This window comes from Erythrolamprus reginae, chromosome 2 (genome assembly GCF_031021105.1).
Source record: "Erythrolamprus reginae isolate rEryReg1 chromosome 2, rEryReg1.hap1, whole genome shotgun sequence".
Lineage (NCBI taxonomy): Eukaryota > Metazoa > Chordata > Lepidosauria > Squamata > Dipsadidae > Erythrolamprus > Erythrolamprus reginae.
The window spans coordinates 345,240,161-345,264,437 of NC_091951.1; the positions used below are offsets into that span (position 1 = coordinate 345,240,161).

The window sequence follows — 24,277 nt, forward strand, 5'->3', positions numbered from 1 at the left end:
GTCGACCCCTGCTTCCCACACAGTATTTATTTTAGATACAGTATTTAAATAAAGTATTTACACTTTTAGATATATATATATTTTTAAAAACCTGCCGATCGAGTTCGGCGGGATGTTTAAATCTGCCGATCGGCTTCCTCAGAAACCCGCGATGAAGTGAAGCCGCAGTAGGTGAAGCGCGGTATAGCGAGGGATTACTGTACATATATAGTACTATAAGCTTACTTGTCCAGCTTACAAATACATAAACCATCATTTGAACACACAGTTCTAAATACAGCATAGTCACAAAGACAAACTAAGCTAGGTAACATCTTCAGAGGAGTTTAGGGATTGTTACTGTTCTTCTGTTTATAAGATCACCACTTTACAAGGTCTCTGGAGACTTAAGGCCAATTCTCAGGAAGCGTCCAAGGACAGATTCTGATGAATCGCCAAGAAAGGGCGATTTCAGACTTCTGGAGTAGCTTCGCAAAGTCCTATCGTTCATTTGCTTTTGCTATTGGAGCATTGCTCATAGTAGTGCTTCTTAATTATTTTCTGTTATACTCCCCCCCCAGGAAGAAGTAAACATTTCACACATACCCCAACTCTGCTGGGATGATTGTTTGCAATATTCGGTATATTTCCACTGGAAAAATTCAAGCGCCTTATCAGTGTGATTTGGGTGTAATATGATGCCTTAATTTATTTGGCTTCATGTTGTCCACTGCCAACATTTTTAGACCCAGTAAACATACCAGTCTTTCCTCGTCTCCCACCGTAGTCACAATGAAGCATATGCCTAGTCGTATTTGAAGAAATACTTCATATATCCTGCTCTGTGTGGCATTGTTCGGTGCAAAACTGCCCTGCTCCTTGTGGCAAAACTCCCCACGTTCCCTGTGGTCATGCGCCCCCCTCAACATCGCTCTACGACACTCCCCCGGGAGGGGGCTGCCCCACTATTTGAGAAGCACTGGCTTATAGGAAGAATATTCTAGACCTGGGAAACTGACACATTGACTTGATTTTTCTCAACTCTCGGTAAAGCTAATGCTACATTTTTCAAGTCTGTAGTCCATAATTAGGACCATTTGACATGACAACCTCATTGAAATAAGTGATTTACAACTGGCCGTCACACTTAGGACCCTTAGAGCATCCTTGTAGTCACATGATTGTAATTCAGGTGCTGGGCAACCGGCAGTGGTTGCCGTGCCCCAGAGTCATGTGATCACTATTTGCGACCTTATTAGATGGCTTCCGGCAAACAAAGCCTCTTTTTTGGCCTTCCGCACCCTCCAGAAGCACCATGCGGGCCCAAAACATTGGCCTTTCCTTCCAGTTCCAGCCTTACAAACCTAACTCCTGCACTCTGCTGAAGGGTGGAGGCTGGTGGGTGGGCTGGGCACCCTCGTCCCGCATGGGCTGGATTAGTGGCTTTGGTGGGCAGTAACTGTCCCACAGGCCATAGTTTCAGGATGTCTGATTTATTGAGAAGAATGGGTTTAGTAGTGGATGTGTGGGGCGCAGTTTGAGTAGGACTTTTAACTACATCCCAATTGCAATACCATGAGTATTTCAGTGACCGAATTGGTAATATTTTTTTTTTAAAAACCACCCTTAAATCATGAAGGTTTTGTTGCCCATATATGGTATGACACAATGTTATGATGTAAATAAAACATGATCCTATTTAATGTAACTTTTTAACCTAGGGCACTGATGGCGAACCTGTGACACAAGTGCCATATCTGCTGGCACTAGCTCAGCTCCAAGGTGCATGTGTGTGCCGGCCAGCTGATTTGTGACTCACACAGATGTTCTGGGAGTGCATTTTTGCCTTCATGAGAGCCTCCAGGGGGATGGGGGAGGGCGTTTTTACCCTCCCGCAGCCCCCAAGGAAGCCTTTGGAGCCTGGGCAGCCCGAAACATGAGCCTACTGGGCCCCCAGAAGTTGGGAAACAGGCCATTTCTGGCCTCCAGAGGGTCTCCGGGGGGCAGGGGAAGCTGTTTTCGCCCTTCCCAGGCATTGAATTATGAGTGTGGGCACTCGCGCACATGCCCTTTCGGCACCCGAGGAAAAAAAGGTTCACCATCACTGGCCTAGGCCTATCAATCCGCCCTGCCACTGCCCATCATTTCACCTATTGATCTGTTGTTACTCCTAGAATATGGTATCAAGTTTCCGGGTGTCTGAACTGCAAGTGTTGCTGGGTTTTGCTGGACGTAATAAAAGTGGGCGCAAACATGACCTCCTAATGAGGGCTCTGCACTTGCTGAAGAGTGGCTGTAGCCCAGCAGTTCAGATCAAGATCCGGGAACTCTACCGGCGCCGCTATCCCAGGACAATTGAAGGCCTTTCTGACTTGACTGCTCTAAAATCTTCAGTTTTCAACCTGGACAGTAGCTCTTCTCCGGTAGAACCTGACTTAGCTGTGCCCGGATTGCATCCCGCACCTTCAACTTCGGTCGCTCCCCAATCACCTTCCTCTCCTCTTGGTTCAGTGTTACTTCAGGACACCAAGCCTCGTTTTGAGATGCAGCAGCCATCCCCTTCGGTCCCTCCAGTGCATCCTGATGTTCAGTTGAAGAATCTCCCTTTTTATGACGTGCTTGACGTTCTCATAAAACCTACCAGCTTAGGTAAGTGTGCTACACGTTCAATACGAACGTTTCGGACAAAAATAATGAGGTGACATTCCAGACTGGTTTGCTTTGATTATTGTTTTCAGTTGAGAGAGAGACTAACTTAGAATTGCTTGCTTGGTAATGTTCCAATCTGATCAGCAATCCGGTTTTATATAGTCTTTAAAAGGAAGAGCTATTGGCTATAGCAGTGTTTCCCAACCATGGCAACTTGAAGATATCTGGACTTCAGCTCCCAGAATTCCCCAGCCAGCATTCTGAGAATATAGAAACACTGAGCTATAGTATATACATGTTGCATTTATGTAAATATGTACATATGTTTTTTTTTCTCTGTCAAATTACTGTCCTGGTAAGGGTATGGCTAGCTGATGAGAGCAAAATGAGCTTGAAATAGATCTGTACTAGTCTCCCTTCCTTTTCATTATCAGCAAAAATGTTACACACACGCACACATATCTGTGTGTGTGTGTGTGAGAGAGAGAGAGAGTATTAAAACTTACAGAGAAGTGGTACAGATGGTTATCTAATTTTAAAAACAATAAAATAAAAACCAATTAAAACTCCTCAACATAAATCAAGAGGAAGATATACACAACAGAAATTCTGATCAAAACTGACACAATCTCTGTCTGAGTTCAATCCATCCAATAATTATTGACAATATACTAATAACATAACTCACAAATATCTTTTATCCACAAAATTAATAAACATAACCAAACTAAGTTGTCACAATACATATTCCTGCTAGCATGCAGGTACTACCCCCCCTTTCTTTTCTTATCTCATCTAAAATATTTACTATAATACCTATCTATAAATGCATATAGCAAAGCTCTACTTTATTCTTAAACTACTATATTTTATAGATATAAAACTATGTAAATATGAATATTGAACGTAAAATAATTATAGATAAATGTTTGAAATGAATATACAACAATATATATATGCTACTGTATAAAAAGATTGCTTGCCTCATACCCCTCCTATCTTTCTTTTTGTATCCCCATCCCCTTTCCCCATTCTTAATAAATTAATAAAATATATATTTTTTTAAAAACTTACAGAGAATTGTTAAAGAAATAAAGGGAGATTAGTTTAGATCTATTTTAAGCTATTTAGCTCTCATCAGCTAGCCACATCCTTCTGGGATTCGAACTTGGGCTGTTTGCCTTCTAAGGCAGTTGTTTAACCTTTAGGTTTGTGTGTGTGTGTGTGTGTGTTTGTGTGTTCAAACTTACAAAGAACAGATAAAGAAATAAAGGGAGACTAGTACAGATCAATTTCAACTTATTTAGCTCTTATTGATTGATTGATTGATTGATTGATTGATTGATTGATTGGATTTGTATGCCGCCCCTCTCCGGAGACTCGGGGCGGCTAACAGCAGCAATAAAGCAGTGTACAATAGTAGTCGGATGTTACAAATAATTAAAAGCCCATTAATATAAACAACAACAACCATACATACATACCATGCATAGAATTTATATTACACATTTCTTCCTTGTTTGGATAATATTATCTTGATTATTCTAGAATTATATATTTTCGTGTGTATATATATATATACTGTATATATTCTTTAAATCTGAATTGGAGACAACTCTTTCTTGTATTGTGAAATGCTTTTCCAAGATTACAACTTTACTCAGGTTTATTTTATTTTGCTCTTTGTAAATGAAACTGAAGTTTATGTGACAATTCTAACAATTCTAATAATTCTCATAATTATAATTATACAGGGTGTCCCAAAAATGCACACACATTCCAAATAATTATAAACTTGGCGTTTATCTTTCCCATTTCAAAAATGTAAAAATATTTACAAGTATCATTTTATTGTTTTTATTGTTTTATTGTTTTTATTTGTTTTCGAAGATTAGTCTGGCTGACATTATTGTGTTCAGGGATTGAATCTGCAAAATAAACACAAACAGTTTAATTATTGGCTATTTACAATTATTTAAAATTAGTTAAAATGCAGTGAAAAAAACAATAAAATGATACTTGCAAACACCTCCACATTCTTTGAAAAAATAAAATTATAATAAACATGCCTTCTAGGATTCAAACTTGGGCTGCTTGCCTTGTTTGAGTCATCGGAGAGGGGCGGCAGAGAAAACTAATAAATTATGATGATGATGATGATGATGATTATTAGTAGTAGTATTAGTATTAGTGTTAGGCAGTGCTTTTACCCTCTAAGCCTCATATTTGAGTATACTGCAGGTGACTTGATGGAAAAACGTATACACACACACACACGTATATACACACACAGAGGTAGTCCTTGAGTTAGGACTCCGATTGAGTCCAAACTTTATGTTGATAAGTGAAACATTTGTTAAGTGAGTTCTCTGCATTTTGTGACTTTTCTTGCCACCGATGTTAAGTGAATCATTGTGTTCATTAAGTTAGTAACCCAGTTGTAAAGCGAATCCAGATTTCCCCATCGACTTTGCTTATGAGATGGTGGCAAAAGGGGAACAAAAGGAACTCTCCCAACTGTCCTAAATATGAACCACCAAGCCTCTGAATTTTGATCATGTGACCTTGGGGATGCTGCAGTGGTCGCAAGTGTGAAAAAAGGCCTTGAGTCACTTTTTTTTCAGTGCCGTTGAATCTATAAACCATCACTAAGAACTGTTCTAAGGCGAGGACTACATTCTGTATAGGATATTGAAATTGTTCCTATGCATAGATCCATCAGTGCTATAAATGGCTACCCCTGAAAAGCCTCTTCAACTAGTCCAGAACGCAGCCAGGCGAGCTATTGTGAGTGCACCTAGGTACACCCACATCACACCATCTCTCCGTGAGCTGCACTGGCTCCCAGTCAGTCTCCGGATGCAACTCAAGGTATTGGTCATCACCTATAAAGCCCTACATGACTTAGGGCTAGACTATCTTTGGGACTGTCTCCTACCGTATACCTCCCAGTGACCGACAAGAGTCCACTGGGCTGGTCTTCTCCGGGTCCCGTCAACCAAACAATGCCAACTGGTGGGGCCTTCTCTGTGGTGGCTCTGGCTCTCTGGAACCAGCTGCTCCCAGAGATCCATACTCTCCCTATCCTACTGGCCTTCTACAAAGCTATAAAGACGTGGCTTTTCCGGCAGGCCTGGGGCCGTTGACCAAATGAAATACCATCTAGATCCGGCCATGGGAGATATTGAGAGATATGTGTGTCTTTTACTAGGGCTTTGTAATTATTTTTTAAATTGTTCTTTTAAATATTGTTTTTATTTGTTGTAAGCTGCCCAGAGTCTTTGAGGAGTTGGGTGGCATATAAGTTAGATTAATAAATAAAATAAATAAACAGTATCAGCAAATGAAGCTGTACTATGTTCCCTTAGTTTGCAAGTTATCTGAACTTATAACTGACCGTAGATTGGGATCGTAAAGGTAGTTTTTCTTTTGTACAGGTGTGGGAAAGTGTGTAATTTTTCAGCAGTTTGTGAATGTAAGGCCATGGGTGGCTCAGGAAAAATTGCAAGCTCCCTGGTCTACATCAGCCATGTCCAATTCAGCCATAGAAGTGACCCTGGAAATCATGTAGTTCACTCTTTTCATTAGATTAGCAATCAGTCTATCGGAATAGAGCTGGAAGGGACCTTGGAGGTCGTCTAGTCCCACCCTTCACAAGCAGGAGACCCTATATGAGTCGGTGTGGCACAGCAGGTAGAGTGCTGTACTGCAGGCCAGTGAAGCTGACTTTAAATCTGTAGGTCAGCGGTTCAAAACACCGGCTTAAGGTTGACTCAGCCTTCCATCCTTCCAAGGTGGGTAAAATGAGGACCTGGATTTTTGGAGGCGATATGTTGGCTCTGTTAAAAAGTGCTTTTGCTAACATGTTGTAAGCCGCCCTGAGTCTACGGAGAAAGGCAGCATAAAAAAACAAACAAAAACAAACAAATAAATAAATATACTAGTGTTGGTGAACCCAGCAATGGATGGAAACTAATATAGGAGAGAAGCAACTTAGAACTAAGAAGAAATTTCCTGACAGTTAAAACAATTCCTCAGTGGAACAACTTGCCTCCAGAAGTTGTGAATGTCCCAAAATTGGAAGTTTTTGAGAAGATGTTGGATAACCATTTGTCTGAAGTAGTGTAGGGTCTCCTACCCAAGCAGGGGGTTGGACTAGAAGGCCTCCAAGGTCCCTTCCAACTCTGTTGTTGTTGTTATTGTTGTTGTTATAGAGAACATTTTCTTGGTTAATTCTGTTGCAACCTATCACTCCTCTGTTATGATTACTTTAAAGCTATGAACACCAAGTTCCTAAAGAAAGTCAATACAGTGGTTCTGGGAAAGACAAGAGGTATATGATGATTTTTAGAGCTTTCTCAATGCACACTTGATATTTATGTATTGAAGCTTTATTGTGCATTGTTAATTCCTTGTAAGGTTTGATGTGGTTTTGTATCAGTCAGAAAAGATTTCCTGTATTCAGTTCACAAGATCATTTCTCTCTCTTTCTCTTTAGTACAGAGCAGTATTCAGAGATTCCAGGAGAAGTTCTTTATTTTTGCTTTAACACCTCAACAAGTTAGAGAAATCTGCATTTCCAGGTAATAACAGAAAACTTGAGCCGAATTTCCTTGTACACAATTTCGTATCATGAAAAGCTACCTTAGACATTTTATGTCCCAGTACTTGCTGGATATTGGGCATTTTGTAAGTTCTCTCAAAGCAAAATTATTACTTCTTTGTGTTTATTATCCTGTATTAGTTGCCCTCCTCAGTGCCTGCAGGTGTATATTTTAAACTTTTATTATGCCAACAAAACAATTATTCCTTTATACACTTTGAAAATAATTCTCAAAGTATTATTTTTGCTATTTACTAAAAAGAGTGTTGTGTTTCATAGTCTGAGCGAGCTTAAAAACATCTCAACTCCTTTAACAAACTCGATTTAAAAGAAAACTGCAGATTTACTTAATACCCTATTTCCGCCACTGGGAAAGTTGGTTGTATGTTGTCTTGAAAGTAATTCGCAACGTGGGGAGAGAAACTGTCTTTATCAAACACATCTGGCCCTCTGATCTTTACTGAAGTGGTGGATCATAACAAGTCCGTTTTGAAAGATGACTGTCAGAAAAATCAGCTCTGTTTAACCCATTTCTTTTTCCATTGCTACAGGGACTTTTTGCCCGGAGGCAGAAGAGATTATACAGTGCAGGTTCAATTGAGGTGACTTCCATCTTTCTTACCATAACTTATCCATAATGCCTTCTTTTAACTGGAACGAATGATAACTTAAACCCATTGACTAAACAATTATTTCTTTTGCCAAATAGACTGTGCCTAGCAGAAACAAGCTGCTCTCAAGAGGATAACTATCCCAATAGTTTATGCATAAAAGTGAACGGGAAGCTCTTTCCATTGCCGGTATGGGTGACTTGAGTTATTTTGATGTATTTATTATTTTTATGTGCATGGATGCCCATCTCAGATTCATGACTGGATGACTGGTCATGTAAAAAAGAAAATACAGTGGTACCTCATGATACGAACTTAATTGGTTCCGGGGGGAGGTTCATAAGGTGAAAAGTTCGTAAGATGAAACAATGTTTCCCATAGGAATCAATGTAAAAGCAAATAATGCGTGCAAATCCTTCAGGAAAATCCCAAACTTTAGAAGGGAGGCGAACAGAGGGCAGGGAGGAGCAGCTAAATGGGGCGGGTGGAAGAAGCAAGGCTAGGCTAAAGGGTGAGTGGGAAGGAAGAAAGGCAAGGGGGTGCCCCTCCCTTTTCTTTCTTCAAAAGACACCATTTCAGTGCCTCTGCAAGCACGTTGTTCTCTGCAAAATCTTTCCTCCTCCAAGCCGCCCCTCCCTTTTCTTTCTTCAAAAGACACCCTTTCAGTGCCTCTGCAAGCACGTTGTTCTCTGCAAAATCTTTCCTCCTCCAAGCCGCCCCTCCCTTTTCTTTCTTCAAAAGACACCCTTTCAGTGCCTCTGCAAGCACGTTGTTCTCTGCAAAATCTTTCCTCCTCCAAGCCGCCCCTCCCTTTTCTTTCTTCAAAAGACACTCTTTCAGTGCCTGCAAGCACGCGTTCTCCTAGTTATTTAAATGCAGTCTTTCCCCCTCCAAGCTGCTTCTCCCTTTTCTTTCTTCAAAAAAGGGGGAAAAAAGAAACCCCTTCATCCCAGCAGCAGCGGCTTGGGTTCTTAAGGTGAAAATAGTTCGGAAGAAGAGGCAAAAAAATCTTAAACACTGGGTTTGTATCTTGAAAAGTTCGTTAGAAGAGGCATTCGTAAGATGAGGTACCACTGTATAAACATTTTTTTAAAAAAATCAAGTGTTTACAGTTCTTCTGCCTGAAACTGAACTTTTGTTCTGTTGTTTGTAGTTAAATCTCCTGGATTTAATATCATATAGATCAGAGGTGTCCAACACTGTCATCTTTAACACTTGTGGATGCCAATTGGCTGGGGAATTCTGGGAGTGGACATTCCACAGGTCTTAAAAGTGGCCAAGGTTGAACACCCTGGTATAGATTGTCCACTGGGATATTTGGGTCCGTTCTGAGAACAGTTAATATAACAAAAATTCTGGGAACAGATTAAAAACAAAAGAATCCTGCGATTACAGGTAGTCCTTGATTTACAACAATCATTTAGTTTGAAGCACTGAAAAAAGTGACTTATGACCATTTTTCACACTACGATTGCAGCATCCCCATGGTCAAATGATCAAAATTCAGATGATTGGCCGCTGACGACTGACATTTATGACGGTCGCAGAGTCTCTGGGTCATGTAATCTCCTTTTGTGACCTTCTGACAAATAAAAGCCAGATTCACTTAACATCCGTGTTGTTAGCAACTGCACCGATGCACTTAACAACGGCAGCAAGAAAGGTCATAAAATGGGGCAAAATTAACTTAGCATCTGTTTCATTTAGCAGGAGAAATTATAGTCATAAATCGAGGATTATCTGTATTTGCAAAAAATGATTATTATATATCTCTGATTATTTTTTCATTTCTTGTTCCAGTTTTCCTTTTTTACATGAGAAGAGAAGGGCTAGAAAGAAAGAGTTCCAGGGCTGTCTATAATAATAATTCATTAATTAAATAATAATAATAATAATAATAATAATAATAATAATAATTTATATTTGTATGCCACCCCTCTCCGAGTACTCGGAGCAGCTCACAACAAATAACCCACGAGTCCCCAAACTTGGCAACTGCTAAGACTTGTGGATGTCAACTTCCAGAATTCTGGGAGTTGAAGTCTTAAAGTTGCCAAGTTTGAAGACCTCCGCTATGAGCTGTGAGAATAAGGTTTGAAAGAACCTTGCAACTCCAGATTCTTAAGGCATTGCAGCCTTTTTACTGTCCCTGAATACTGTACTTTTCAGAGTATAAGGCACACCTTTTCCCCCCAAAAGAAGCTGAAAATTTGGGTGCATCTTATACTCTGAATGTAGTTTTTTCTAAGCTTTCCCCCCAACCCTAATGAAGCACTAACAATCTTCCCTGCTTGCAGGCTTTTATTCATTGCTAATTGCTCAGAATAATGTTTTTTTCCAGTCCTAACTAGGTGATAATGATCATCCTGGCTTGCAGGCTTTTTTTCATTGCTACTCACTCTGAAGAAGATTTTTTTCAGCCCTAACAAGGTGCTAAAAACCTTCCCCTCTTGCAGGATTTTTTCAGTCTTACTCCCACTGAAGTTTTCCCCCCAGCCCTCAGCCTTTGCAGGCTTGTTTTCATTGCTACTCCCTCAGAAGAATATTTTTTCAGCCCTAATCTGGGGATAAAATGATATGCTGAAGCTGACTAGACTAAGGAGGCTAGCCAGATTAATACCTGGCTAGATTATTTTTTCTATTTTCCTCCCCAAAAACTAAGGTTCGTCTTATACTCTGAAAAATACAGTTTGTCATTAAGTCAAAAGAACCGCAGCCCTTACTTATGTGGGAATGAGCTCAAGGGGAACACATTTACTCGGCTTTGTAGTAAAAATCTCGAAAGAAACAAGCACAAGTTTAATGCTCCTGTGAGCATCAATTGAACTAGTTCATAATTTTAGATGAATGTACTACAGCCCTTATTCCAGACAGGTTGTGGGGAAAACAGAAGGACAAAAGAGCATTAGATAACATTTGCTGCCTTGAGTTATTTATAAATATAATAAAGGCACGGTAAGAATAAATCCCTCAAGGAAAATATATGATTGGGGAAATGCTGTGTTTTTTCAGGGGTACGCACCTCCTCCTAAAAATGGAATTGAGCAGAAGAGGCCTGGACGTCCCTTGAATATTACATCACTAGTTAGACTTTCCTCTGCGGTGCCAAACCAGATTTCTATATCTTGGACATCTGAAATAGGAAAGGTAAACTGTAAGCTACAAGATGTGTGTGTTTGTTTCTCTTTCAGTTACTATGGTCCTTTCTGTATCTGCTATAGATCAGTGTTTCTCAACCTTGGCAATTTTAAGATGGCTGGACTTCAATTCCCAGAAATCTTAGGCAGCTGGGGAATTCTGGGAATTGAAGTTCACCCATCTTAGCTTTGGCCAGGTTGAGAAATACTGCTGTAAGTTAAAGTTCAGCGTATTAATTCTTCAATACATTGTAGAAACACTATTTTATGATTTTCCCCCTTGTAGAATTACTCAATGTCTGTGTATCTCGTGCGCCAGCTGACTTCAGCAATGTTGCTACAGAGACTAAAACTGAAGGGTATTCGGAATCCTGATCATTCTCGGGCACTAAGTGAGTAAAGCTGTTCTTTCATATATATATATGTTTTTTTGCTGAATTTGAAAATTAAGGGAGACTAGGATAGATCTATTTCGGCCTTATTTTGGCCTCATCAGCTAGCCATACCCACTGGGATTTGAACCTGCAACCTTTGCCTTGTAAGGCAGAGAATTATCCTCTAGGCTACAGTATCCAATCCCTTCAGCTTATATATATATAAGGGCCAAGAGGCAAAAAGTGTGATCTCGTCATCTTCAGATGTGTCCCAGGCTTTGCACTGTTGTGAACAAAGTTTGTTTGTTATAATGCAAAGCCCAGGACGTGCCTGAAGATGACAAGTGTGATCTCGTCCAAACGTCGCAAAAACACTTGATATATAGGGAAAAAACCCAAACGTACCAAATACATACATACATACATACATACATACATACATACATACATACATACATACGAATGATAAGCAGATAAAGCAGAACTTTTATTAGGCACTGTATTTAATATGACAGTCATTCCGCATTTTTAATACTTCTCTCTCTTTTTTCCCTCTTCAGTTAAAGAAAAACTCACAGCTGACCCAGATAGTGAAATTGCTACAACCAGTCTCCGAGTATCACTAATGTGTCCTGTGAGTAAAACTAGGAGAAAGTAAAGTCCTCTAGGCTTTCTCCCTCTTTTTTTGGGGGGGGAGATTAAGCTTTTTTGAGGGTGGGCTGTAGTTCCAATTTTATGGGGAACATTATGTGGAGTATATATTTACTGCTTGGAGTTCAAAGCTTCCTATAATAAGAAATAAGTAGGTTGACGATCCCGTCTTCTTTGTGGCAGCCCTTCAAATATTGAAAGACCTATCACCTTGTCCTTCTTTTCATTAAACTAGATACACCTAGTTCCTTCAACCGTCCATTGCACTCTTCCCATTTCATCTTAATTATCACTATAAACAAATATGGTCTGGGTGTGGAATTCTGAAAGTTGAAGTCCACACATCTTTTTTTAAAATTTTCAAAAACCTTTATTAAAATTTAGAATATACAAATACTTCTGCGATGTAAATATTGAACAATTGAACAATTCAATATCATGACCGTGCAGAAATATTAACTCTGTTCTTACATTCTCAGATATTCCAATTTAATCAAATCTATGTAAATACAATTTATGTCTTACTTTGATCTATATATTTCCTATTTTTTATTTTCTATCCATTGATACCAATTTTCCCAAGTTGAGTATTATTCCAAGTCTTCCTTATAATTTAATTCTTTAGTCAATTTGTCCATTTTTGCACATTCACCTTTTTTTTGGGATTATTGCATCCCCTGTTGGTATAGTGGACATTTTCCATACTTGTGTGCAAGTACAATTCTCGCTGTTGTAGTAATATGAATAATCAAATATTTAGTCTTTTTAAAATGTTTAAGAATCCCTCGGGAGTTGGGCGGCATATAAATTTAATAATAAACAAACAAACAAATAAATAAATAAATAAAAAATAAATAAAAAAATATTTTCCTTTAATAATCCCCAGAAGAAACAGTTCAGGCTTCAATTCTATTTTGCGTAATTTCACTTATTTATTTATTGGATTTGTATGCCGCCCCTCTCCGTAGACTCGGGGCGGCTAACAACAGTAATACAAAACAGCATGTAAATCCAATACTAAAACAGCTAAAAAACCCTTATTTGTAAAACCAAACATACATACATACAAACAAACATACCATGCATAAATTGTAAAGGCCTAGGGGGAAAGAATATCTCAGTTCCCCCATGCCTGACGGCAGATGTGGGTTTTAAGGAGCTTAAGAAAGGCGAGGAGGGTGGGGGCAATTCTGATCTCCGGGGGGGGGGTTGGTTGGTTCCAGAGGGCCGGGGCCACCACAGAGAAGGCTCTTCCCCTGGGCCCCGCCAAACGACATTGTTTTGTTGACGGGACCCGGAGAAGGCCCACTCTGGGACCTAACCGGTCGCTGGGATTTGTGCGGCAGAAAGCGGTCTTGTAGATACCCTGGTCCTGTGCCATGAAGGGCTTTATAGGTGATGACCAACACTTTGAATTGTGACCGGAAATTGATCGGCAACCAATGCAGACTGCGGAGTGTTGGTGTTACATGGCCATTTTTGGGAAAGCCCATGACTGCTCTTGCAGCTGCATTCTGCACGATCTGAAGTTTCCGAACACTTTTCAAAGGTAGCCCCATGTAGAGAGCATTACAGTAGTCGAGCCTCGAGGTGATGAGGGCATGAGTGACTGTGAGCAGTGACTCCCGGTCCAAATAGGGCCGCAACTGGTGCACCAGGCGAACCTGGGCAAACGCCCCCCTCGCCACAGCTGAAAGATGGTTCTCTAATGTGAGCACTTAAATTCACACATCTTAAAATTGCCAAGAAAGGAAAAAAAACAATCATTTCTATAGTAATTAAACACATTCATGGTGGGAGATGCTCTAATTTAGAACTTTGCATCTGGGAGGGACTTGACCATTCGTCCTAACCGAGGGCCTTCTGTTTCATTTCCTGAGAATGGAATTTCTTCTTCTTCTTCCTTGTTCTCTTTCTACCCAACTGGGATCTCCAGCTGGGGAAAATGAGGCTGACAATCCCCTGCCGGGCCGGCACATGTACTCACCTGCAGTGCTTCGACGCCGCTCTCTATCTTCAAATGAATGAGAAGAAGCCCACCTGGATCTGTCCTGTGTGTGACAAGAAAGCGACCTATGAGAATCTCATCCTGGATGGGTAAGAACCAGTGGTGAAATCCCATTTTGTTTTACTACCGGTTCTGTGGTTATTGTGATTATTGAAATAGACATCCAAGTGCTGTCTCTATGTTGGTTGTATCCTTGGATACCATTTGTTGGGGGTCAAGGGAAAGGGAGGGTTTTGCCTTCTCTTTCTGCTCAAGATCCCTATGGACAATTGGTGGGCTGTTGTGTGACACAGAATGCTGGAATCGATAGGTTTTGGCCTGATTCAGCATGGCTCTGCTTATGTTTTTATGTGGGCGTGGCTTGGGTGTGGCAGGGGAAGAGTACTGCAAAATTCCCATTCTCTCCCCACTCTGGGGCTAGCCAGAGGTGATATTTGCTGGTTCTCCAAACCACTCAAAATTTCTACTACTGGTTCTCCAGAACCTATCCGAACCTGCTGGATTTCACCCAGATAAGATCTTCCTTCCACGCCTCCAATTCTGGAGATTTATAATAATAATTCTCTTCTTCAGATTACAAAAAGCAGTTGAACTGCAGATAATTAGTCCAGAGAGACACACACCACACGATAGAAGGAAAACCAAAAGTCTTTATCAACAGAAAAGCAGAAAAAACTCCTGTTTTAAATGTCAAAGGGATTTTCTGGTACACACAAGGCACAGGTTAAATGCAATCCAATTTCTCAACCAGTAACTGCGAAATTGAGTCCAAATTCCAAAGTCCAGAAAGTCCACACACAGTCTTGAATAGCAAAACCACTATTTTGACGAACTATGAATCAGCTAAACTTCCACAAGGCTAAACCAGCACACTGTTCTTTTATCTGTAGCACTAATTACAGCAGCCCCACCCAACCACAGGTGGCCTCACTTATCTCCTGTAATAATCCTTCAGTTGTTCTCTCCTATGCATCACTCTACGCGTGCGTGGATCTGTCATAAGTTCTTGTTCAGAATCCAGGGATGATTGATCTCCTGGGCTGTCTGCCAAACTCCCCCCTTCCCTGCTACCCACGCTTCCTTCGTCAGAGGAGCCTTCGTGAGGAGATTCTATCGGGAGCAAAACAGACCTGTGGCATGTGGATGTTTCCCCCACATCCACCTCCACATTCCTTGGGGCAGGAGCTGGGCCAGAGCCAACCACAACAGTACTAAAATTTCCCTGCGTGTGCTTAAATGAAAGACAATTTTAAATACAAGGCAGGGGTGTATTATTTTATTTTTTAAAAAGGAAAGTGCTGCGGAGAGGGGCGGCATACAAATCTAAATAAATAAATGAATGAATGAATGAATAAATAAATAAATAAATAAAGACTAGATGGGGTGGTGGTGATGGAAATCCACACAAAAAATAATCCTGGCTTCCCTATCTGTTCCTGATTCCCTTTAATAATAACTCTGCAGGTGCACCCGAGATATATGCAGGTTCATATATGTGTCTGAGATTATGCACAGAAACTACAACTCATAAAAGGATAAAAGAAAGAAAAACAATTGTATTAATAGCTAATTAAAATGATTTTTGTAAAATAAGATACTCCCACTTATACACTAGTGAGCCTAGCCACCCCTGGAAACCTAGAAGCATAAACATCCTCCTTTCTTTCTTAAGAAGAGATGGAGATGGAGTAAACTCTTACTGGTGATTTTTCCTCTTAAAATCTTCCTTTTTGATCTTTTCCTTTGAAGGTTTAGATCAGGAGTGTCCAGCCTTGGCAACTTTTAAGACTTCTCAACATCCAGAATTCCTCATGCTGACTGCTTTAAAGTTGCCAAAGTTTGACAACACTGATTTAGGTCATTAGCAAAATTTTGGGCTCATGTGGATGCAAGTCGAGGACTACCTTTAGTGTATATCAGTCGCCTATACAGTAATACCTCATGATACGAACTTAATTGCTGCAAGGAGGAGGTTCGTAAGATGAAAGTTTCGTAAGACGAAACATTGTTTCCCATAGGAAACAATGTAAAGTCAATCCGTGCAACAACAAAAAACCCCCGCAAAAAAACGCTGCCCCACGGCTGTCACCTTTTAAAACAGCCTGGGGGCTTCGGCGTTGGGAGGCTGCTGAGAAGCCCCCCGGCTGTTTTAAAAGGTGACAACTGGGCGGCGGGGCTTCTCAGCGAAAGTTCGGGTTTGGGAGGCTGCTTTGAGGAGGCGGGGAAGCCTCTTGCAGCAGCTGCCACAGCCGCCGGCTTCCCCGCCGCTCGCCCGCCGAGGATGCTGACCTGCTGCCTCGCGGGGAAGCCGGGCAAGAGCGATCTTCTGCCGGCCATGGGTGAGCGGCGGGGAGTCGCCCATGGCCGGCAGAAGATCGCTCTTGCCCGGCTTCACCGTGAGGCATCAGGTCAGCAAGAGCGATCTTCTGCCGGCCATGGGTGACTCCCCGCCGCTCGCATTGGGGTGGGGGGGCTGTCAGGACACCCCCCCCACCCCAGCACTTTGCATCCCGCCGGCTAAGAGCAATCGGGCAGCAGCTTCTGCCGGACACGGGCAATGAGCGGGACAGAGAAGCGGGGAGAATCAGAAGGCTCCTTTGGCGGCTGGAGGCTGCCTGGCTTTGTGTTTTTGGCTGGGGGAGGAAGCAGTAGGACCTTCCTAACTCCCTCCCCCCCAGCCAAAACCCCAAAGCCTGTTTGCTGCCACACGATTTAGCCAGGACAGGAGCGAAGTGACGTGGAGGAATGGGGAGCTGAAACCGGGCGGTTTCAGCTTTCCATCCATCCACGTCACTTCGCCGCTAAATCGTGTGGCAGCAAACATGCTTTGGGGGTTTGGCTGTGGGGGAGGGAGTTAGGAAGGTCCTACTTCTTCTCCCCCCCAGCCAAATCCCCAAAGCATGTTTGCTGCCACACGATTTAGCGGCGAAGGGATGTGAAGGGATGGAAAGCTGAAACAGCCCGGTTTCAGCTTTCCATCCATCCACGTCACTTCGCCGCTAAATCGTGTGGCAGCAAACATGCTTTGGGGGTTTGGCTGTGGGGGAGGGAGTTAGGAAGGTCCTACTTCTCCCCACCAGCCAAAACCCCAAAGCGTGTTTGCTGCCACACGATTTAGCGGCGAAGTGACGTGAAGGGATGGAAAGCTGAAACCGCCCGGTTTCAGCTCCCCATTCCTCCACGTCACTTCGCTCCTGTCCTGGCTAAATCGTGTGGCAGCAAACAGGCTTTGGGGTTTTGGCTGGGGGGGAGAAGTAGGACTTTCCAGCAGCCTCCGAACGCCGAACGCGTTTGTTCGGCTTCGGGAGGCTGCTGGAAAGCCGCCCGGCTGTTTTAAAAGGTGACCGCCGGGCTGGGGGGCTTCCCAGCAACCTCCCGAACCCCGAACCCGGGTTCGGGGGGGTGCTGGCAAGCCCCCCAGGCCGGCTGCGACCTTTTAAAAGAGCCGCGCCGCTTCCCATCTGTCTCCTGAAGCCGAACGCGGAAGTTCGGCTTTGCCGTTCGGCTTCAGGAGACAGATGGGAAGCGCCGCGGCTGTTTTAAAAGGTCGCAGCCGGCCTGGAGGGCTTGCCAGCACCCCCCCGAACCCGGGTTCGGGGTTCGGGGGGGTGCTGGTTCGTAACTCGAAAAAAGTTCGTAAGAAGAGGCAAAAATTTTCTAAACCCCGGGTTCGTATCACGAGTTGTTCGTAAGACGAGGGGTTCGTATCTTGAGGTATCACTGTATTAGGTAACAGTAGTTCTCCATAGGAGGTGAAGCTAGGATCCAGGAGTGGTTTGATCTTGTCTGTTCAGACTATAGTACTGTGAAAGTTGAAAGACTCCGCCTCTGTTGCTAGGATCCCCAGCTTTGACTCAGTCCTCAGTCTAGACCAGTGATGGCGAACCTATGGCACGGGTGCCACAGGTGATACACGGAGCCATATCTGCTGGCATGCGAGCCATTGCCCTAACTCAGCTCCAATGTGCATGTGTGTGCTAGCCAGCTGATTTTTGGCTCGCACAGAGGCTCTGGGAGGGCGTTTTTGGCTGCCAGGGAGCCTCTGGGAAGGATGGTGAAGGGCGTTTTCACCCTCCCCCAGCTCCAGGGAAGCCTTTGGAGCCTGCAAAACACGAGTCTAGTGGGCCCACCAGAAGTTGGGAAACAGGCCATTCATGGCCTCCAGGGGGTGGGGGAAGCTGTTTTCATCCTCCCCAGGCATTGAATTATGGGTATGGGCACTTGAGCATGCGCGACAGCGCACATGCACAGTCTTTTGGCACCCAAGGAAAAAAAGGTTCGTCATCACTGGCCTAGACAGATGTCATGTGAATAATAAGTGCTGGATATGGGAAGAATGCTCCAGAGTGTTTCTAAGGAAAGTATCTGCACAATTAATGGAAACACACCGGTAATGTTTCATGTGTTTGTTTTTCTAGACTCTTTATGGAAATTTTGAATGAATGTTCAGATGTTGATGAGATCAAGTTCCAGGAGGATGGGTCCTGGTGCCCTATGAGGCCCAAAAAGGAGCCTTTGAAAGTCGTTAGCCCACAGTGCCCCAAAATAGAAAGTAAGTAACTTGTAGGCATTTGTTTTTTTCTTCTGTTAGAAACATAGAAACATAGAAGACTGATGACAGGACAAGACCTCAAGGTCCATCTAGTCTGCCCCTATACTATTTCCTGTATTTTATCTTAGGATTGTTATATGTTTATCCCAGGCATGTTTAAATTCAGTTACTGTGGATTTACCAACCACGTCTGCTGGAAGTTTGTTCCAAGGATCTACTACTCTTTCTGTTGGGTTGGGAAGTTACTGCTGCTGATCTGGGTTGAACTTGGCACTCCTCCAACTTTTTTGACCGACAGAGACCTTAACACACACACATCCTGGAGCACAACAAGGTTAACAGATGTGGAAGTGAATGCCCCACTTGGGCATTTAGGTTTAAGATGGGCTGCCTGGCTGAGGCGAGTGGCTGCAGCCCTGAATATTATAATATATTAAGAGAGGAACTGCTGTCTTAAACCAAAAAGCTTCCTTTGTACTGGTGGGAAGGTTGCTTTCCTGAGTTCCCTCTTATTTCAGTTTATTTATTTAAATTTTATTTATTTATTTGTATCCTGTCTTTACAGTCTTCCCAAGGTGAACATATCTAACACTCCGTCCTCCTGTTTTCTCCACGACAACCCAGTGTGATGGGTTGGACTGAGGGATCCATACAAGGTCACCCAACTAGCTTTCATAGTGAAGGCAGGACTAGAACTCGCTAGTCTCCTGGTGATTGGCCCAAAGTCTCCCAGCTGGCTTTCATGGCTAATATGAGACTAGAATTCACATTCTTCTAGTGATTGGTCAAAGACACCCAGCTGGCTTTCATGTCTAAAGTGGGAGTAGAACTCACAATCTCCTGCTTTCTAGTCTGGCACCTTAGCTACTAGACCAAACTAGCTGCTATTTTCACTCTTTTTACTGACATCAGTCCTAGAGTCCACAAACTCTCATAGAAACATAGAAGACTGACGGCAGAAAAAGACCTCATGGTCCATCTAGTCTGCCCTTATACTATTTCCTGTATTTTATCTTAGGATGCACATATGTTTATCCCAGGCATGTTTAAATTCAGTTACTGTGGATTTATCTACCACGTCTGCTGGAAGTTTGTTCCAAGGATCTACTACTCTTTCAGTAAAATAATATTTTCTCATGTTGCTTTTGATCTTTCCCCCAACTAACTTCAGGTTGTGTCCCCTTGTTCTTGTGTTCACTTTCCTATTAAAAACACTTCCCTCCTGGACCTTATTTAACCCTTTAACATATTTAAATATTTCGATCATGTCCCCTTTTCCTTCTGTCCTCCAGACTATACAGATGGAGTTCATGAAGTCTTTCCTGATACGTTTTATGCTTAAGACCTTCCACCATTCTTGTAGCCCGTCTTTGGACCCGTTCAATTTTTTCAATATCTTTTTGTAGGTGAGGTCTCCAGAACTGAACACAGTATTCCAAATGTGGTCTCACCAGCATTCTATATAGCGGGATCATAATCTCCCTCTTCCTGCTTGTTATACCTCTAGCCACCGTTCCCCGAAAGCTGCGCCCGCGTGCCCCAAAATACACCCCCGTGCGGCCTTTTTCATGGCCGTGCGCTCCCCATCCCCATGCCAGCCGCAGGGGGGGCGGGGAGGCGCCGGCAGCAGAAGGGAAGGGAGCCGCGGCTGCCCCTGCCTCCCCACAGTTCCTCCGGCCCCTCGGCCTTTCGGCGCTGCCCCCCGCCCGCCCCCTCTGCTCCTCCGCCGCCTCCTGCCTTTCGGTGCGGGTCCTCCCGCACCCGGAACACACATCCTGCCCATCTCACCTTTGCCGAGAGCACTTTCATCCCGGGCTCTCGGCAAGGGGATTGCAGGAGAGGCGGAGCAGGCATTCTCTCAGCAGAGGCCGGCGAAGGTGATATTCAATGTCGGGGGCGCGCGAGCGGTTGCGCGCGCTCCCTATCTCCCTGCTAGCCCGCTCGGAATATTCAAAATAAGAAAAGCCTTCGCCAGCGAAGGCTTTTCTTATTTTGAATGTTCCGGGGGGCTAGCAGGGGGATTTGGAGCGCGCGCAAACGCCCACGCCCCCCCCGACATTGAATATCACCTTCGCCGGCCTCCGCTGAGAAGAACGGAGAGAGAACGAGAGACAGTGAGAGCAACAGACAGCAAGATAGAAAGTGAGAGAGAGAGAGAGAGAGAGAAAGAAAGAAAGGGGGGAGAGAAAGAGATAGCAAGAGAGAGAACAAGAGAGAGAAAGAGTGTGAGAAAGAAAACAAGAGAGAAAGAGTGAGTGAGAGAGAAAGAAAACGAGAGGGAAAGTGAGAAAAAGAGAGAGAAAGGGGGGGAGAGAGGGAAAGAGAGAGAGAGAAAGCAAGAGAGAGATGAGAGGAAGGAAGAGAGAGAGAAAAGAGTGGAAGGAAGAGATAGAGCGAAATGATAGAAAAAGGGGAGAAAAGAGAAATGAGAAAATGATTGAGGCAGAGAATGACAGGAAAGAGAGAAAAACAGAGAGAGAAGTGACTCTTGATTTAAAGCATATGGTAAAAGCACTTAAATAATAACAGGGAAAAAAACCCAGCCCTCACCTGTTTTTATTAATAGTTATGTTTTTGGTTTTGCTGGTTGATTTAGTTTTAATAGTAATGGATTTTGGGTTTTTTTAATTATTAATTTCTTTTAATAAAAAAGAAGGGATTTTTTTCTTATTTATTTATTTATTTATTTATTTATTTATTTATTTATTTATTTATTTATTTATTTATTTATTCTTCTATGCCGCCCAGTCCCAAAGGGACTGTCGCTCAGACACTATACTTTTCCGCCCACACCGAAAAAAAATTAGAGGGTACATTGCCTCTAGCTATGCAGCCAAGCATCCTACTTGCTTTCCCTACCGCCTGACTGCACTGTTCACCCATTTTGAGACTGTCAGAAATCACTACCCCTAAATCCTTTTCTTCTGAAGTATTTGCTAACACAGAACTGCCAATACAATACTCAGATTGAGGATTCCTTTTCCCCAAGTGCATTATTTTACATTTGGAAACATTAAACTGCAGTTTCCATTGCTTTGACCATTTATCTAGTAAAGCTAAATCATTTACCATATTACAGACCCCTCCAGGAATATCAACCCAATTGCACACTTTAGAGTCATCGGCAAATAGGCAAACCTTCCCTACCAAACCTTCCCCTATGTCACTCACAAACATATTAAAAAGAATAGGACCCAGAACAGAACCTTGTGGCACACCGCTAGTAACCTGACTCTGCTCAGAATACTCGCCATTAACAATAACTCTCTGATGTCTACGCTTCAGCCAGCTGCAAATCCATTGAACTATCCAGGGATTAAGTCCAATCTTCACTAATTTATCTATCAGCTCTTTATGTGGAACCGTATCAAAGGCTTTGCTGAAGTCCAGGTAGGCAATATCCATGGCAGCACCTTCATCCAACACCTTTGTGACATAGTCAAAGAAATCAATGAGATTAGTCTGACATGATTTGCCTTCAGTAAAGCCATGCTGATTTGGGTCCAATAAGTTATTGTTTTTTAGGTGCTTGTCTGCCTTTATACTATTTCCTGTATTTTATCTAACAATGGATATATGTTTGTCCCAGGCATGTTTAAATTCAGTTATTGTGGATTTACCAACCACGTCTGCTGGAAGTTTGTTCCAAGGATCTACTACTCTTTCAGTAAAATAATATTTTCTTATGTTGCCTTTGATCTTTCCCCCTACTAACTTCAGATTGTATCCCCTTGTTCTTGTGTTCACTTTCCTATTAAAAACACTTCCCTCCTGAACCTTATTTAACCCTAACTCTCCTTTCACTACATTCATTCATTCATTCATTCGATTTTTATGCCGCCCTTCTCCTTACTCAGGGCGGCTTACAACATGTTAGCAATAGCACTTTTTAACATAGCCAGCCTATAGCCCCCACAATCCGGGCCCTCATTTTACCCACCTCGGAAGGATGGAAGGCTGAGTCAACCTTGAGCCAGTGACGAGATTTGAACCGCTGACCTACAGATCTACAGTCAGCTTCATCTACAGCACTCTATGTGCTGCGCCACCCCGGCTCTTTTTTTTAAATGAAATAAAGCAGGACAAAACAAACAAGCCCCAAGGAATAGGGAAAATAAATCTTTACAAAATAAACTTTGCACCACAGCAAAGATTGAAGTAACACTATGATGGGGATGAAAACTTATTCTCTGGATGACTACAGAATTGTAAGGCTTTAATATAAATGGTGTCCCATTATGGAACTGGGTATAATTAATGTTGGTGAGTAAAAGTTTGACCAAGTAAAAACAATAAACAGTTTTTACAGCACAAGAAGAAACCTTTGCCAGTGAGGTCCTTGATGTTCTCCGTGCTTGTTTTTCTTCTTGAAGACAATCCATTACCCATCTAGGTAACATTGTCAGTAGGAGAAGAGAATGGGGTTTGCTCTCTGATTATATATTAGTCCGTGGCTTGTTCTGTTAGTGCTGGTGGGTCCTCATTTGACTGACTACGGAAGGCTGAGTCAACCCAGTTGAATTACAACGGCTGTCTCTCTCTTCCCCCCCCCCCTTAGTTCTGCACTCTTCAGGTTCTGCCATGAACAGTAAGCAGGGCTCGACCCCTGCTGGCGAGGTCAGCAAGAAAAAAGTGGACGTCATCGATCTCACCATTGAAAGTTCGTCTGACGAGGAGGAGGACGCCCCACCCAAACGGAAATGCATATACATGTCGGACACACAAGCAAGTCCCACAAAAGGGTTGGTTCGTTTTCCACTTTGTAGGGCTGCCCTTAGCGTTGGATTGGGTGCTTTGGGGTTGGGTCATAGAGGTCAGGAAAGCTCCCTTTTTTTTGAAGCTTTTTTTCCAGGTTTCCCAACCAGGTTTTAACGAACTTCCCAGCTCTTAACTTGCAAGCTCTTTCATTGTTACTCTGCGAAGAATGTTTTTCCAGCCCTAAGTCTTTGCAGGCTTTTTCTCATGGCTCTGCTTGCTCGGAATAAGTTTCTTTCCAGCCCTAACCAGGTGCTAACCATGTTCCCAGCTCTTACCAGCTTACAGGCTCTTTCATTGTTGCCCTGTCTAATAAGGCTTTTTTTAAAGCTCTAACCAGAGTGTTAGTACATGGTACATACTGTAATTTGTGATTGCCATGACAGTGTTGAGGGAATTATTTGTTTAGCAGAGTGATGGCGTTTGGGGAAAAAAAGATCTTGTGTCCAGTTGTCTCTGTGCAGTGCTCTGTAGCAACATTTTAAGAGTAGGAGTTGAAACAGTTTATGTCCAGGATGCTGAGGGGTCAGTAAATATTTTCACAACCTCTTTTTGACTTGTGCAGTCTACAGATCATCAATGGAAGGCAAGTTGGCAGCAATAGTTTTTTCTGCAGTTCTGATTCTCCTCTGAAGTCTGTGTTGGTCCTGTTGGGTTGCAGCACCAAACCAGACAGTTATAGAGGTGCAGATGGCAGACTCAATGATTCCTCTGTAGAACTGTATCAGCAGCGCCTTGGGCAGTTTGAGCAGAGAGAACATTCTTTGTTGTGCTTTTTTGATGATATTTTTGAAGTTAGGTGACCATTTTAGGTCTGATGACTGCTGATTGTAGTTCAGCAGTTCAAATCTCACCACCGGCTCAAGGTTGACTCAGCCTTCCATCCTTCTGAGATGGGTAAAATGAGGACCCAGATTGTTGGGTGCAAGAGGTTGATTCTGTAAACCTCTTAGAGAGG

At 42.8% G+C, this 24,277-nt stretch overlaps 1 protein-coding gene across 10 annotated transcripts in view; it reads left to right on the top strand.

Moving 5' to 3' along the window:
* The window catches only part of PIAS2 (protein inhibitor of activated STAT 2), an 89,813-nt gene that overhangs the window by 17,378 nt on the left and 48,158 nt on the right, over nucleotides 1-24,277 (top strand). For 6 of the 10 annotated variants that reach the window (XM_070743607.1, XM_070743611.1, XM_070743606.1 and 3 more), the window contains exons 2-11: nucleotides 2,154-2,628; nucleotides 7,127-7,211; nucleotides 7,783-7,833; nucleotides 7,941-8,031; nucleotides 10,855-10,989; nucleotides 11,266-11,371; nucleotides 11,914-11,987; nucleotides 13,941-14,101; nucleotides 18,431-18,564; nucleotides 23,123-23,306. In XM_070743607.1, coding sequence (XP_070599708.1) covers nucleotides 2,154-2,628; nucleotides 7,127-7,211; nucleotides 7,783-7,833; nucleotides 7,941-8,031; nucleotides 10,855-10,989; nucleotides 11,266-11,371; nucleotides 11,914-11,987; nucleotides 13,941-14,101; nucleotides 18,431-18,564; nucleotides 23,123-23,306 — 1,496 coding nt within the window. The remainder of the gene's footprint in view (nucleotides 1-2,153; nucleotides 2,629-7,126; nucleotides 7,212-7,782; nucleotides 7,834-7,940; nucleotides 8,032-10,854; nucleotides 10,990-11,265; nucleotides 11,372-11,913; nucleotides 11,988-13,940; nucleotides 14,102-18,430; nucleotides 18,565-23,122; nucleotides 23,307-24,277) is intronic. The other 4 variants (XM_070743613.1, XM_070743612.1, XM_070743614.1 and 1 more) reach the window with 1 other exon arrangement.